The following is a 17,787-nucleotide window of genomic DNA, read 5'->3' on the forward strand; positions in this document are numbered from 1 at the left end:
ACCTGGTTCAGTTTGTCACCCACACCTTTTGTTCTTCAGAAAGTTTTTTTACACTCTTTTCCTTTATTTGTTTTAACTTTTGGCAGTCTATAGTACTCCAAATGTTTTTCCCGGTCTGACCAATTAGTACAGCCCAAAACATTACGATAACTGACCATTTTCAGCAGCAATAATCAGCAAAATATGTGAGTTTCGGTCAGTTTAGTGGCATTGTTTACATTCAGTGCCACCAATATGGCCTATTGATGACGCGTCGTAAAAACACTATTCATTTTCCGTGCCTTTCCAAATACGAATTACCTGTTTGGGCACATCCCTAAAAGAAATATACAGTTTACAAACATGTTTGACCACTCAATTGCGGAAGTATTCTAAAGTGCCATTCAGCAAGGTGAAAATGTGTATCGCTATATTGCACAATTCACAAACTTGTGATTCAGCAGTGCCGTTTCTAAGCAACTTCTCTCAATTTTGGTGAATGGATTCAGTGTTTATAAAAACAAGATTCCTGACTTTCATCTCCAGAGTGGTTGAGGATAATAAGGAAACAATGTGATTCCGTTCCGGCATTGTGTTATGCCACAGTCAGCAATAGCAGAGATATTGTGGTATTTCCTGAAATGCGATTTGAGCATCTCCGATCACACAAAAACAATCCACCCATGGAAAATTGAAGTAATACTGCTTGGAAAACTCTCTCTGAGAGGAGAAAGTAGTATTTATTTTGCTGTCTCTATGCGAGAGTATCTTTCTCAAATCTTAAATGACCCCTGCAATGCTGTAGCTGTAGCTGACTGCACCAGATTTTAAATCCATACCTCAGTGCAAAAGGACGATAGTAGAGGCTCTTTCATGCCCTTGTGCTTCTGTCTTGCTGTTAAGGGCCTTTGGACCTGCTGAGTCACATCCTCCCAAAGTTAATTAAGTTTTCATTAACTGTGCATTATGAGATCAAACTGGACCTTATTTTATTCATCTAGTGAATGACTTCATTTTCTCACACTTGTCAGTGAGGTGGTTGCAGCAGTGGATAAATATGCAGGCTAGTAACCCAAATGTCCTAGGTTCAAATTCTGAAACCCATGATCCGTAAACCAGAGATTTTTATTTTATCCCTGACTGAGGCACTTAGCTGTTCATAGGAAGGTGCATACTTCATATTGCTTCAGATTAGATGCAAGTATTGAAGATGGAAATATTTTTAGCGGACAGAACAGATGGAGTAAGTAGAATTGACTATTTTCTTGAGGTTTTAAACATAGTGAAGCATATCAGCCAAGGCTGCTTTTCCACATGATGCATTGAGCACTAACAGGCTCCCTCGATGAATGACAGCTGCAGGATGTGGAAGCTCTCTAGCCAGACTCTTAAAGGGGCAGTTCACAAACAGATTTCACAACCAAATGTAAAGGTAAACAAACATTTGCGAGTACATGTAGTTGCTTTACAGCAACACAACTATCAGTGGTTCAACCTTAATTTTATAAATATACAAGAATGCTTTTTGAAACAAAGTCCTACCTTACTACCTTTCTGGGGCCTGAACGTGCCAGTTGCGTTGCTGTCTATGCAGGGTCAAAAAGCTTGTGGATTTCATCTAAAATATCTTAATTTGTGTTATGAAGATGAACTAAGGTCTTAAGCGTTTGGAAAGACATGAGGGACTAATTAATTACAGAATTTAAATTTTTGGGTGAACTTTATTGATTCTTCAATGATTCTTCAGCATTTCTGTGTTTCTCTGAAGAAAGAACAGCTTACAGGTAAGATTGGTTGATGGCCTTCTTTTCTGTCTAATTCTCATTATTTTCGTATGACCCTACAGCACTGGCTTGTTTGCCATCAGAGCTGATGAGTCGCACAAAAACTGTAATTATTGGATGTATATGTCAGCATTAGTTTCGCGGCCAGCTGAGGTCAATGCCACACTGAATACTCGTCACTGCGATGCTGTTGTGGGGGAAAACACTGATGTGCCTCTTTTAATTTGTTGGATAAGCTGATGCACTGATTGATAGAGGCAAACAAAGGTCAGGCGTGATTGCCGCGGACTATGAATAAATGCATTCAAATGGGCATGGATGTGAGATTTCTACAGTGGTAATGGACTTACAATAATTCTGGCAGCCTTCGCTAAGTGAGAGGGATTAATGGTAAATGGAAGCTTGCGCGGGGAGCTGCCGAGCCCATGGGAGAAGGATTAGAGAAGGGCAGACTGCATGCCAATGAGCCGAATCATCTGGAGGGTTGCAGCAAAGCTTGATGAACTAACCAAGCCAGACACATAACAGCTGAGATCATGCACATGCAAACACCTTTGCAAATGAAGGCAAACGTGGGCTGTTGACTGTGATGAAATTTTGGAATTAGGCCTACATGTGGAAACATTTCAACTTTTTTAATCGTACAGGCCATGTCTTTTCAGAGTGAAGTTGTAGGAGAAAATGAGTTTTTTGCCATATCCAACCTTTTTGAACCAAAGTACACAGACGAAGAACTAACCGCACGTGACCTTTCCAACGTGATTACGTAATGTGTGAAATCAAGCTAGTGCAAGATGAGCATTTGTGGTTAAAAAGTATACAATTTCTATATATTTTTTTTTGTTTTGCTAGATAATGCCCTTATTCCTCGGCTGGGATCATGTAGAGCCCTTTGAAGCTGTATTGAGACTGCAATTTGGACCTTCAACTCGTTGGCTCCCAGTGGAGACCACTATATGAAAAATCCTGGAATGTTTTCCTCAAAAACCTTAATTTTTGTTTATTTCATTACTGCAGTCTTCAGTGTCACATGGTCCTAATATGCTGATTTGCTGCTTAAGGAACATTTCTTATTATTAATGTTGGAAACTATCAATTTTTTTCTCAGCATTCTTTTTTTTGTAGCAATGTAAAAGCCTTTACAGTCACTTTTGATCAATTGAATGCATGTATGCGGAATGAAAATATGCATTTCTTAAAAAAATCTTACTGATTAAAACTTTTGCATGGTGGTGTGAATGTAGTGCGTTTCATGTAAATTCATCTTCAGGATCAGTTTTAATGACACACAATGACAGCTATTTTGCAATTTATGGCTATTATTAGAGAAAAATACTCAGTGTGTTTTTCTTTAGAGCTGCAGAAACGCTGTCAGTGTGAAAGCCCAATGCGAGTCTGCAGACGCAGTATGTGTGAAAAAGGGCCTTTGATTGCTATCCTATGGTTGACACTTGGTCCAAATGGAGTGCCAGCGCTGGCTTTATTTTTTATAGGCTGTGTTCTTTTTGCCCAGAGCAATTCGAGAAAAGCAATAACAGCTCAGAGAGTCTCATGGCCTCATGTTATCTGATATAAATGACAGGGCAATTATTCCATCAGTGCAGTTATAACGGTGCTTTATGTATGGGCGGTTGTTGCTGTATAATGTAAACTTGACCACAATAAAATATCAAACACATATAGCCTGGGATGTGGTATCAGTGTGTGCGCTGATTCTGGTCTGTCTTTCATTTGTTGTTTCCAGCTGTGCAGTCTCTGAACAGCCTGAACGACCAGATCGCTCACTTCATTGTGAACAGACCCAACGCCATGAGCCATGAAGAGGACACCTTTCTTCCCACCGAGAGGGATACTTTGAGCCAATCCATGGCTCTAATGAGACACCTGCTCATGGATGCACAGGTAAAAAAACAACAACATTTTTTATCAGTTAGGGTTGTGTGCCATTGAGAACTGATCTAAGAATGTCTTTTAAATTCTGTTGCTACTGCTGAATTTTGAATTTGAACTGACTAAACTAACTGCACTGTTGAGGTCAAAAATGTACATACACCTTGCAGAATCTGCTAAATGTTAATTTAGATGCTCACTGATGCTCCAGAAGAAAAAACAATACATTAAGAGCAAGTGGTGTAAACTTTTGAAAAGAATGAAGATGTGCTGCCCTTCAGAACCCGACAGAAGATACTTATATGTTTCCTAGAAGACATAATAAGTTAAATTTAAGCTGATCTTCAAATTCAAAAAGTTTTCACCCCCCGGCTCTTAATGCATCGTTTTTCTATCTAAAGCATCAGTGAGCGTTTGAACCTTCTGTAATAGTTGCATATGAGTCCCTGAGTTGTCGTCAGTGTGAAAAGATGGATCTCAAAATCATGGAGTCATTGTTGGAAAGGGTTCAAATACATAAAAATGCTGAAAAGCCAAATAATTTGTGGGACCTAAAGGATTTTTCTGAAGAACAGTGGTTTAACTGTTCAGGACAAACAAGGACTCATGAACAACTATCACTGGGTTAAAAACACAGCTGTGGATAGGTGAAATACTTTATTCAAGTCTGTTCTAAATAAAAAATAACATGCATTTTATATGATCCTTCTTATTTGGGTAAAATAATTAACATTTAGAAGATTCAGCTGTATCTATTGATTATGAAAATATAAAAATAACGAATATAAAATATATGATTGTTTTGACAGTATTACATTTTAGAGAATATGTCTGATCGATTGGGGAAACATTATTCAGCATTGTAAGTATTCTACATATCAGAAAACAAAAATCAGCATAACATTCTAAATGAATAATGCACTAATTATACATGGCAAAATCACAAAAATGGTTGCTTGTTGAATATATTTGAATCCCTCATCCAATTCAGATTCCAATTCAACATCCTGTGTGGCCAATTCCATTGAAATTTACACTAATAAACTGACAGGGTGACGATATTATGTTGCATTTATCTATTATCATCATCATTTATCATGTAAGGATAGTAATAATCATTGCACAACAGCAATTTGAACAAAAACTGCAATCAATTAACACTGAGGAATTAATTATATACCTGTCTGATGCCTCTGCAGCCTTCTCGTTTCTGAAGGAGCTGAAACATGACTGTTATTCATGAGAAGACGAGACTCGGAGGGAACATCAGCGGTTGAGCTTGTGATGACTCATTCCTAATTATTTTCAATGGGGACATCATGAAGGAATTTCAACACATTAATCAAGGAGCTTTAGCCTCAGGCAGACCTCTGTGGCATGACACTTAACTCCTGATTGCATCCATGTCACACAGGCTTCAATAAGTCAGGACAACACATCTACACTCCTCCAATCCCTTAATGGCTCTGTCCGTAGAGACCCTGTCTACGGTCACACTAAAAACACAATCTGTAATCACTGAAAGTTTCATCCTAAACCTGGTTTGCGCCCAGAGGCTAAAACACATGTGACTGCAATATTTCTACTGATGTTCTTCCATCATCTGAGTCACAAAAGAGATGAAAATATCTCTTGTGAACCAACCTACTGTTGTGCACTTTCCCTCCGAGGAAGCTACTGTTCAATAGTTTGGGGTATGTGAGATTTATTATTTTGAAAGAAATTAATACTTTTATATTTTATGCCTCTTGTAGTTATGTGTCTGATTTTTAATTTAATTTTAATTTCTACCCAGAAGTAATCAATGGGTTTGTCCATAGTTGTTTTTAAAGCTGTTTAAATGCTCTTTTGAACTTTCTACTTATCAAAGAATCCAGAAAAAAAATGTATCAAAGTTTCCACAAAAATATTAAACAGAACAACCATTTTCAACATTTATAATAAGAAATATCAGTATGATTATCAGAATGATTTCTGAATAAAATGCTATCACAGAAAAAATGCATTTTATTTTAATAAAAAGTTGTAATAATTAAATTAAAATTAGTTAAATCAATGATAATTATTAATATTACTGTATTTTTGATCAAATACACTACCAGTCGAAAGTTTTTGAACAGTGAGTTTTAATGTTTTTTAATGAATTCTCTTCTGCTCACCAAACCTGCATTTATTTGATCTAAAGTACAGCAAAAACAGTATTTATTTTTTTCATTTTTATATAAAATAAATATATATAAAAAGTTTATAATTTAAAACTGTTTTCAATTTCAGTATATTTTAAAATGTAATTTATTCCTGTGATGTCAAAGCTTAGTTTTTAGCATCATTATTCCAGTCACATGATCCTTCAGAAATCATTCTAATATTCTAATTTGCTGCTCAAAAAAACATTTTTTATTATTATTATTATGTTGAAAAACAGCTGAGTAGAATTTTTTCGTTTCTTTGATGAATAAAAAGTTCAGAAAACAGCATTTATCTAAAATAAATTTAAAAAATAATACTGTTAAAAAAGTGTTTTATTTCAGATAAATGCTGGATCTTTGGATCTTTCTATTTATCAAAGAATCCTGATAAAATGTACTCAACTGTTTTAAATATTTATAATAATAATAATAAATGTTTCTTGAAAAGCAAATGAGCATATTAGAATGATTTCTGAAGGATCATGTGACACTGAAAACTGGAGTAATGATGCTGAAAATTTAGCTTTGATCACAGGAATAAATTACATTTTAAAACGTATTTAAATAGAAAACAGTTATTTTAAATAGCAAAAATATATTTACCTTTTCTGCTGTACTTCAGGCTTGGTAAGCAGAAGAGACATATTTAAAAAAAACATTAAAATTCTTACTCTTCAAAAACTTTTGACTGGTGGTGTAAATGCAGTTTTGGTGAGCAAAAGAGACACATAAAAACATATAAAAAACATAAAAAAATAAATCTTACTAACCCCAAACTTTTGAACTTAAAGTAGTAATCCAACACAAAATATTAAGAGCATAATCGAGCATCTCTAATATTTTTGTCTTCCGCAAATGAAAAACTATCATTATTCATTAATTTAATTAATTCATTTTTATTTATAGGCAACTTTCATGACTCAAGGTCACCTTACAAATCTCCCTATAACATCAGCAGCAAACCAGACATACAAAGAACAATAAAACACATTAAAGGGATAGGGATAATTCTGTCATGAATTACTCACCCTCATGTCATTCCAAACCCCGTAAGACCTTCGTTCATATTCAGAACACAAATTAAGATATTTTTGATGAAATCAGAGAGCTTTCAGACCCTGCATGGTCTTACAACATGAGGGTGAGTAATTACTGACAGAATTTTTATTTTTGAGTGAACTATCCCTTTAAGACATCAGTGGCTGCTGCAGTACCACATATATCCTGATGTACTGTATGTTTAAAAGTAAAGTGCATCAAACAAACAGACTGCAGTTCCATTTGGTGCCACTAGTGGTTCAGAATGCACACATTTCTAGTAATCTATTTAAGTGCTTCCCTTATCTGTATTCATTATGCTTAGTGCTGAAGATGTTTTGGCAATGCTTTTGGGGTCACTTTGTGGTTCATGCATACAGGGTCAAGGGAGGTCGATGTCGAGGAGGACCAAAGCACTTTTAAATGTCGTAATTTGAATAACTGAATGTCACTTTGTTGAAAAAGGCGCATAAATAATTTGCTGCGCCGGTTTCTCTGACACCCGTGATTCAAATGCACCGTCCAAAAATCATTAGCACGCTCTCCATCTTTGACAATGGATACTGCATTTAACTGGAATCGCTCTTTACGACCTGGAAAAGAATAATCAAAGGAAGCATTTGCTTGTGTGACTAGTCTGAGACAAAACATTTTATGTGCCTCAGGATGTTGGATAAAAAGTATCCACTACCAGATTTCGCTGTTGTTGTTGAGGGAAACTAGTCTCCCTGTGCTGATCCACTTAATTGTTTCCTACTTCCATGCCCAGGAAGCACGTCGAGGGAATGTTTGTCCGCAGTACAATGCCTGTCAAAGGCTTTTTAAAAAGTTCTTTCCTGAACATTGCAATCTCTCCTTCTCATCTAACAGAGCTGTTTACATACACAACAGAAACATCGCTCTGGCTAGAAACTGTGAATGCTAAAGTAAAAGCATCCACTAAGTTCCGAGTAAGTAACCCGCTGGGCACTTGCTTAGGCAGCTATATTGAGTTTGACTGGTGGATTTTACAGTTGATTTTCCCTCTGCACATTCTCATAACTCTTTCGCTCATCCTCGTTAAATGATGAATGTTCACAGTGCAAGATGTAGTGATGTATTTGGCTAATCAATTAGACGCAACACAGATACGTCTGATTGATTACATGGCCCGTCCCCTTTTTTCAGAATATATTTCTTACTCGCACTGTCATTGATTAAGGAGAAAGTAATTCAGCAAAAGGCCATTGCCTTCAATTGTGGGCGGCTACGTGCCAACTGTGCAGAGAGATTGTTAGCCCCAAGTTGCTTTCTCTTTCAGAACTGGAGTAGCGAGACTTTATGATGGATGAGTGTGAATTCATGAATAGATACTAGAGTCTCAAGCCCTGTTAATATGTTAAATCTAGGGCTGCAAGATTTGGGATTTATTTATTTATTTATAGAAATGGCAATTTTGATGCAATTATTTGTTTAAAAAAAAACAATATATATATTTATATATATATATATATATATATATATATTGCCTTCAGAACTGCCTTAATCCTTAGTGGCATAGATTCAACAAGGTACTGGAAATATTCCTCACAGATTTTGGTCCATATTGACATGATAGCATCACTCAGTTGCTGCAGATTTGTCAGCTGCACATCCATGATGCGAATCTCCCGTTCCACCACATCTCAAAGGTGCTCTATTGGATTGAGATCTGGTGACTTTGGAGGCCATTTAAATACAGTAACTCATTGTCATTCACGCTTTATGACATGGCGCGTTATCCTGCTTGAAGTAGCCGTCAGAAGATGGGTACACTGTGGTCATAAAGGGATGGACATGGTCAGCAACAATACTCAGGTAGGCTGTGGCGTTGACACGATGCTCAATTGGTACTAATGGGCCCAAAGTGTGCCAAGAAAATATCCCCCACACCATTTCACCACCACCACCACCGGCCTGAACCGTTGATACAAGGAAGGATGGATCCATGCTTTCATGTTGTTGACACCAAATTCTGACCCTACCATCCGAATGTCGCAGCAGAAATCGAGACTTACTGTATCAGACCAGGCAACGTTTTTCCAATCTTCTATTGTCCAATTTTGGTGAGTCTGTGCGAATTGCCTCAGTTTCCTGTTCTTAGCTGACAGGAGTGGCACCCGGTGTGGTCTTCTGCTGCTGTAGCCCATCCGCCTCAAGGTTTGATGTGTTGTGCGTTCAGAGATGCTCTTCTGCATACCTCGGTTGTAACCAGTGGTTATTTGAGTTACTGTTGCCTTTCTATCAGCTCGAACCAGTCTGGCCATTCTCCTCTGACCTCTGGCATCAACAAGGCATTTGCGACCACAGAACTGCCGCTCACTGGATATTTTCTCTTTTTCGTACCATTCTCTGTAAACCCTAGAGATGGTTGTGCGTGAAAATCCCAGTAGATCAGCAGTTTCTGAAATTCTCAGACCAGCCTGTCTGGCACCAACAACCATGCCACATTCAAAGTCACTTAAATCACTTTTCTTCCCCATTCTGCTGCTCGGTTTGAACTGCAGCAGATCGTCTTGATCATGTCTACATGTCTAAATGCATTAAGTTGCTGCCATTTGATTGGCTGATTAGAAATTTGCGTTAATGAGCAGTTGGACAGGTGTACCTAATAAAGTGGCCGGTGAGTGTATATATATATATATATATATAGTATTATGGATATACAATAGTATATAAAATTAAAATCGAAGAAAATTGAAAATCTAAAATTGTCAATCGATTAAAAATTAACTAATTAATCATTTTTTTCTTAAATTAATCGCAATTAATGGCGATTAATTCAACCTAACATTGAAGTTTTTAAATATATATTTTTATTTGCAATAATTTCACATTCAATCTTCATATTAATGTAGAAACAACATAAAGACAGTATATTTGCAAAATTTGTTTAATGACATCTTTTTATGACTCAAGGTGAGTATCACTGATACCAATATTACTGATGTCTCTAGGAAATTCTTTTTTCCAAATATTTAGCCATTGACTATAGCCATTTACCATTACAGTATAACTGACAGCTATCAATTTTAACATTTATTAGACTTTAAAAAATAACAGCTTCTAATTTTAACTTGATTTAACTTCACATAAACACCTTTTTATAAATGTCATATTTACCTGTGCCCTTCAGCAAGTAAGAAATATACAGAAACAGAATAAAGTTAACGAACACAAGATATTAAATTAAATATTGATGAATCCTTAAAGCTACAAAAGTTATTGATTTCCTCTTTTTTCTTTTGTTCTTTAATTAATAGACATCACAACAGCTGGGTTATTTGTTTTTTTCTCTGCTATTACTTTAAGAGCTGTTATATTTTACTGTAAAATACAAAAAATAATATTTTTTTTATTTTACAGCAGTAAAGTATTAAAGTAAAGTATGCAATACTAATATTTATGGCTGTCTTTTATTTTGACCAAAAAGTGAAATCTGCATGAGGAGCTTTTTTTCCTCTCACATGGTAAAACATGGTAAACCTGATTTAAGTAATATCTTGATTTTAGTTTTATTCTGATTAATCATACAGGCCTAGTTAAACCTTAGCGATAGAAGCTGTTATATAAAGCATTCTTATGGAAAATGCTGTTTTGCAGTTCACGCTCTGGTGAAAATGAGTCTCACTGAAAAAGATTAGAGAGTTGAGGGTTTATGCAGTTTTGTTATGGATTTTGTGCCAGGTTGAATCTGCTTAATAGTTCATAGCACAAATTTGCATTCTCGCTGCATTGCAATATTATAGAAAAACAATATTGTTTTCTGTACATCTTCAGCTTTATGTTAGTAATCCTTCAGCATCAAACTGCAGTTTCAGACATTATAGAGAGGATAAAAATCACTCAAGGCAATCAAAGCAGCAGTTCCCTCGTTTTATTTGTATAATGCACTATAGCATTTAGATAATCAGCTATGATTTCAATGCTCTGACAACATGAGCCTCGGAGCTTGTGCTTGCAAATGTTAATCCTATATATGAGTCAAGGACTAAAGAGAAATCCCAGATGAATAATGTGTCACAGAAACTTCCATCTGCCTGTTTTTTTACTATACAGCAATGCCAGTTTAAGCCTGAGGGGATTCGCTGGCTACATAAACATACAAATGTCTATAGGTTAAGAGTCTAAAACAGTGACGGCATCAGCCCTGACTTAGAGTTAGCTTTTTTTCCTCCTCATGAGTTGGCTGGGAAGCTCTCCACACATTTTGCTGAGCCTAGTGCGCATTCACTGCTAGGACTGCCCTTGAACACCATTAGAGTTCAATTCAAGGCAATAATGGACAAGCACTCCAGTGCAAGACTATATAGACAGGCTTGTAATCGTGCCTGAAAGTCAGGCACATTTCCAGTATACTTGAAGGAGATGTGTGACAGAAATTGCGCCAAGCACAACGCTCAAGCTGAATCCAAAATAAATTGTTCGTTGTCAGACCTCTTTCTCCGCTTTCAGGTAATTTGAGCGTCATAGTCCCTGAGCCTCTGTTCAAGTGCATTTCAACTTTATACAGCAAGTCTAATTGTTCTCTTGAAAGCCGTGCTGTGTTTTGACCTCAGGAACTATGAAATGACTCGGTCAGGATCCACTCCAGAACCTTTGCTACTGGAAATTTTTCTGTAAATGCAGGTGAAGTGCTTCTGTGTGCTGTGCTCTTCATCATTAATTGCACTTATCAACACTGCTGACAGCCTCTTAGGAAATGAGAAGTGTTATGTTTTTTTACAAAAGCACTTGCAATTACATTACACCTGATTTTTGACACTTCCCCCCCATCTGTGCACAAGAAAATTAGAGCTTTTCTGTATACGTTAAGCAATAACCCTATAAAGCCTACTGTATCGTATTTGATATAGCACATCAAGGCCCCTAAATTATCAACATGCTCAAAACTTAGCTGAAAAACCTCGTCTGTAGGCCTTCTGTCATCTGACTGATAATTTATTCTAAGTAAAAGACCTTCAGGTTGTCTTTTTGTGTCACTGTGTAATTTTTAAACGTGTCATATCATGAAAATCAGACTTTTTCCATGTTCAAGTGCTATAATCAGGTCCCCCGGTGCATCTACCAACCCAGAAAATGTGAAAAAGAACAACCCAGTAACTTTGTTTCTGTCGCTCAGATTGCACTCCCCCTGTGACGTAGAAAGGAGATCTTATTATAATATTAGTGCCCCTTAACTTGAATGTGTCCACCCACGGCGCAGTCCTAACACCATTGCAAATGTTGCAAAACATGCCAAGCAAAACTGTTCTGTTTTTGGCTGCACAGATGAGCAAAAAACACTATAGTCCCAGCCTCATAGGAGATATAAGAGCAGTGGATTTATTTATTTACTGTATATTACGTTGCTGCCACACAGACTTAACTGACATAACTTAGTCAACATAACTGACTGTTTTTGTAACTTGTGTATTTTCAACATAAACTTGTGTATTTGACAGGTTAAGCGCAATAAGACATGAAAGAGAACTTAGTTTAGTAGTTACATGCTGTGTGAAAGCCACTTTCTGTGCGCATGCAACGAATGTATGTGCTCAGAAAACCCTTTAAAATGTATGATTTTAAAATGCTTTATCGTATTCAGCGCGATAGACATGCTAATCAAAACCAAACAGATGTTTTTTGCACAGAATGTCTGACGTATGAGGTGTAAAGGCACAGCCCTGTTCTGGACGAAAACAGCATGTTTCTGCTTCCAGTCAAAACAGGTATTTTCAAAATGATCTGTTGAGTATTTTGAGCTGAAACTTCACAGACATATTCTGGGGACGCCTGAGACTTCTATTACATATTGTAAAAAAGGGTATAATAGGTCTTGTTATATAACATGTTTACTTAAAATAAGAATAAATGTTATATTATTAGCAATATCTTAAAATTAGGTAGACTAGCAACTAAAGACAACTAATATTTGCATTTTAAAAAGTAAACCAAATAATAAATGGTAAGATTTTACAGTAGGTTCATGTTAGATAATGCATTAACATTGCAGCAACTAACAATGAGCTATATATATATATATATATATATATATAATATTTATTTATTTATTTATTTATTTATTTTTATTTATTTTTAATGTTATACAACTTTTCGTTGTTAATTCCTGTTAGCTCAGGTAAATTAAATAATATTAACAGATTTTTTTTTTCAATTTTGCTTTTAATAATGTATTAATCAATGATGAAATTAACATTAGCTATAATTAATAAATGCTTTAGAAATAGTTTTTTGTTGTTAGTTCTTGTTAACTTACATCAACAAAACTGTAAAGTGTAACCAAATAAATTGCTAAACATATTTCAAGATGAACACAGTTAGGTTTACTTGATTATCTATATAAAATTTTCTTAGAAAAATTGTGTTAAAATGTACTTTGCCGTTTGAAGGTTTGGGATCAGTACGATTTTTAATGTTTTTTAAAGATTTTTATTTGATCAAAAATACCTAAAAAACATAGTATTGTGAAATATTATTATGATGTAAAATAATGTTGTTGTTTTTTCATTTTAAATATACATTTAAATCTAATTTATTCCTGTGATCAAAGCTGAATTTTCAGCATCATTACTCCAATATTCAGTATCTTTCTAATATGCTGATTTAATATCAGTTGTGAAGAAACAGTTATGCTGAAACCTGTTATACTTTTTTCCAGAATTTTTTGATGAATACAAAGTAAAAAAAAAAATACTTTAAAGAAATACTTTTATTCAGCAAGGATGTTTTAAATTAATAAAAAGTGATAGTAAAGACTTGTTAGAAAATGTTTCTATTTTGAATAAATGCTGTTCTTTTCAAAGAATTCTGAAAAAACTATCACAGGTTCCAAAATAATTTTGGCAGCACAACTGTTTCTAAAACTGATAATAAATCAGCATATTAGAATGGTTTCTGAAGGATCATGTGACACTTAGGACTAAAATAATAGCTAATGAAAATTTAGCTTTGCATCAGAGGAATAAATTATATTTTAAAGTATATTAAAAAACAACAACATTATTTTATATTATAATAACATTTTTCAACATTAAACAAATAAATCCAGCCTTGATGAGCATAAGAGACTTAAAAAACTTAATGATTCCAAACTTCTGAACGTCAGTGTAAGGTAAATATGTCTGTTTTTTCTTATGACTATTATTTCTTATTTCAGGCTTTACAGGTTTGATTAATTGTTTTTCCTTTTACAGTTTTCTTTTACATGCAGCCTCTGTGTAGTAGCATAATTGTCTGTGATCTATATTTTAATCAGATTTGTTAGTAATGCAGCACCCACTTTTCCTGTAATTTGTCGTCTCTTTGTGTTTATTTGTTACGTGCCGTTGAGGCCTCCGCTCCATTGTGAAAGATCATCTGGAGAAGTTTTAGCATATTGAATATCGTTGGGCAGATTGTGATAGGTAGAATTTGGATAGAATTTCCAATGTTTCTCTTTGAACGTGCTCCAGGAATTGATTGCTTCATTTGTCATTTGCACAGATGAATTATGTATGTGTTGCTTGCTAGAGGGGAGGGATTAATCAAATGCATTTTGATAGCTTGTGTATGTGTGTCTGTGTGTGTGATGCGACAGAACGTGGCCTGTTTGCATGCAGGGCATCAGGATTTCAAAGAGTGTCGGAGGGACCAATAAGAAAGTGTTGATTGGCTGATAAGCTGTGACAGCTCATACTGCCCCACACTTTTACAGTCAATGAGGTTTCCTGTTCGGATTAATTATAATGATGTCGCATATATACATCTCCAGACTAGTTTGGTCTAGGTCAGGGGTCTGTAGGAGGTACGAGTAGAATAACAATCATGATACGCATTTTGAGAAGACAGACACCGGAGCTGGCTATATAAATTGATCCTGTCCAGAATGTAAACCACATAGAAAAACCACAATCTGATAACATGATGAAAGGCATGAACTCACTTTTGTGCTTCGCAAAATAAGAGATGATGGCTTTTAATCTAGATGCTTTTAACTGCCTGGAAATGGGATTGTACATGCTGTAATCTTTGAAGGAGGTCATTTATTCCATTATAATACAGACTTTTGGCAGAATCGCGTCTTTAATTACTTATTGACCAATCAAAGTTGAGCCGAGTGAATGCAGGTCGAGGCGTCATGATTAAATGGTTTCAAAGGCTGCGGTATTGATCAGTGTGCTTTGAGTTGCACCCGCTGGACTGATTCTTGGCTTCAGCGTGTAAAATATACAACCCTCCTTACTCTTCAATGTAATATATCCTTGCTGAATTATAATAAGTATAAATTTCTGTATAAAACTTATTGACCTCAAAAATGTAAACTTTTGAACGTTGTGTGTGTGTATTTTATACATATAATAATACACTATTACTAAACAGTCAGTCAGAGAGAGTATATACAGGGAATCTGACAATGACTCAACATTTAAGTATAGAAGCAAATAGGTATCACAGCACTGGTGGGCTGGTGTGATACAATGAGATAAAGACTCTCTCAAGCTTTCTTTGCATCTTAACTCTTCTAGACCTCAATGGATTTCAAGAGCTCTCGTGTGAATTCTTAAGACTTTTCAGAATAATAGGTTTAGTAGAAAAACAAATAGATCAAACACAGAGTCAAAGATAAGTGCGATTGGTAGTTGAGGGTGTTTCAGGGGAGAGAGAGAAAAAACCCAAAACAATTTAGACCGCTTGTATTTATTTTTAATTAATTCGTTTGAGATTTATGCAGGGAAGCGGGGGAACTAAGAACTGAAACAACAACAACAAATCTATTGAGCCGTATGGACCCGGCAGCAAATGATAATGTAATACGTTAGGTCATGAAATAAACGTTTCAATAGAAAAACTATAGACTAAGGTTTAGTAATGTGAAGTTATTATTTATTCTGAAACACTGTAATAATTGACAATAGACTTACAGTTAATGGTGATTAAGGCTTGTACTTCTTTAGTTGTGTTAAGCGTTTCCATCACTGTTACAAAAGATAAATGTTAAATGTTATTTTAAGGCAATACAATGAAATCAAGGAGACTGCATGCCAACAGGATAAATAACAAAAGCTTTAATTTTTTTAGAGACATTTTCAAACAAGAAATAAGGTTGCTGAAATCATTTCTGAGCTTTGATATTCAGCAGACCTGCGTTGTTTGCGGTCAGATTTCATCTTATTAAATGTCAGGTGTTCACAGCCATTACCGTGAAACAGATGGGCTGCCAGAGGCCTGTATGGATTGTATCGTTGTTTGAAGTGTAAAAAAGCAAATTACATCGTGATGTGGGAATAGAGCAGAGATCTGGAGATCAGCCCATATACGGAAATGATTGGAAGGCTTTCATCCAATGTCAGTCTGTTCCAGAAATAGACTGACATGCCTTTATTGTTAATTCTGTCAGTTGGGGCAGTCTGAGAAGAGCAGAGGCTATCACTAACCTTGATTTTTAGGGATTTTTTTTACTTTTTCGCCTTAAAGTTTTAGAAGTGGAGCACACTATATAAAAATATATTTTGGTACAGCATTCATCACCTGAGTGATTGAATTTGATATTAAGTAAATAAATTATAGACATGTAGCTATACATTATTTTTTAGAATATAGTTATCAAACAGTGAAATAATGCAAATAGATGTATGGAAATAATGTAAAAACTAGTGGTGGGCATAGAATAATTTTTTTAATCTAGATTAATCTCACTGTAATCTTGGAATTAATCTAGATTAATCTAGATTAAAATGGCTAATTTGAATTCTGCCGAAGGCATTCAGAATATGTGTGCTACCCAAATAATGACTAAAAGTAAGTCTTTGAGAACGGGTTTCTCAAGCCAGGTGGCGCATTAGACCAGGGGCTCATCTCCTGTTTCCAAAATGCATCACAAACTGCTTGACAATTGCATTTACAACACAATTAACTATACAAACTTGTGTAACCAACTATTCCTACACTGCATGTACTTCTGCGTAAAAGGCTGCGCGACGTGCTCGTTGCAGTTAAACACACAGACGTGCACGGGCATGGATTCTGCGTGCATAGTCTTCGGTTAAACTGTGTTGCTTTTAGAAGCATCAATTCAGTTGTTGCATATAGTTTAATGTCTTTATTTCGGGATTATCAAAGTAAATTATAACTCATGCACGTGCCCCAGTAAAAAGGGTCTAGCAACGCCCCTGCCCTGAAGCAAACCCGGCGGCTTCATAGCTGCATCCATGTTAGCACGTCTCATTTGATGTGGTAATTTCACAGTAGGCATACACACAGGTTCGAAGACTCGTTCTCGCCCCCTACAGTGCAATTCGGCTAGGTGTACATCCGCGCTAAAATATCAAGGTGAAAGTCATCATAGCTTGCGTAGTATAGACCCAGCTCCCAACCCAACTTTGAGAATAGATTAACGGCGATATTTTTTTTATCGCCCAATAAGAGTCTCACATTAACGCAGCATGGTAACGCTGATAACGGCCCACCACTAGTAAAAACCAAAAACAATTTTAAACTCTCTTATATTTTAGATCTTGAGTAGAGTAAAAACATTACATTGTTACATCATTACATAAAACCAGTAGGTGGCATCAATTGACTCTCTTTATAGTGAATCATATTCATTCAACCGATTCTTTTTAGAAATAAATAATAATAAAAAAGTGAGTCTCTGAATCATTTACTCAACTGAATCGTTCAAATCTGACTAAAAATATTTCTTCCTTCATGAGTGAGTCATTGAATCATTTACTCAATTAATTCATTGATTCATTCAGGAATCAAACACCGCCTCCTGTTAGACATGCAGCTGTTCTGCTGTGGCTTTGTGTGAAACTATTTTCGTTGGTGGAGCAAAAACAGGCAAAGTAACTGGCAATGTTTTGGCAAAGTTACTCAGCGTGAATAACGACTGATTTGACCGTAAG

The 17,787-nt window shown here is 35.6% G+C and overlaps 1 protein-coding gene across 4 annotated transcripts in view; it reads left to right on the plus strand.

Annotated features, from left to right (window-relative positions):
• kaznb (kazrin, periplakin interacting protein b) overlaps window positions 1–17,787 on the plus strand; it is a 213,759-nt gene that overhangs the window by 41,960 nt on the left and 154,012 nt on the right. For all 4 annotated transcript variants that reach the window (XR_012340797.1, XM_073825721.1, XM_073825723.1 and 1 more), the window contains exon 2: window positions 3,508–3,665. Coding sequence is in view for 3 of the 4 variants with exons in the window: in XM_073825721.1 (XP_073681822.1) it covers window positions 3,508–3,665 (158 nt within the window). In the remaining variant the exon portion in view is untranslated. The remainder of the gene's footprint in view (window positions 1–3,507; window positions 3,666–17,787) is intronic.

This window comes from Garra rufa, chromosome 20 (genome assembly GCF_049309525.1).
Source record: "Garra rufa chromosome 20, GarRuf1.0, whole genome shotgun sequence".
NCBI classification, from domain to species: Eukaryota; Metazoa; Chordata; class Actinopteri; order Cypriniformes; family Cyprinidae; genus Garra; species Garra rufa.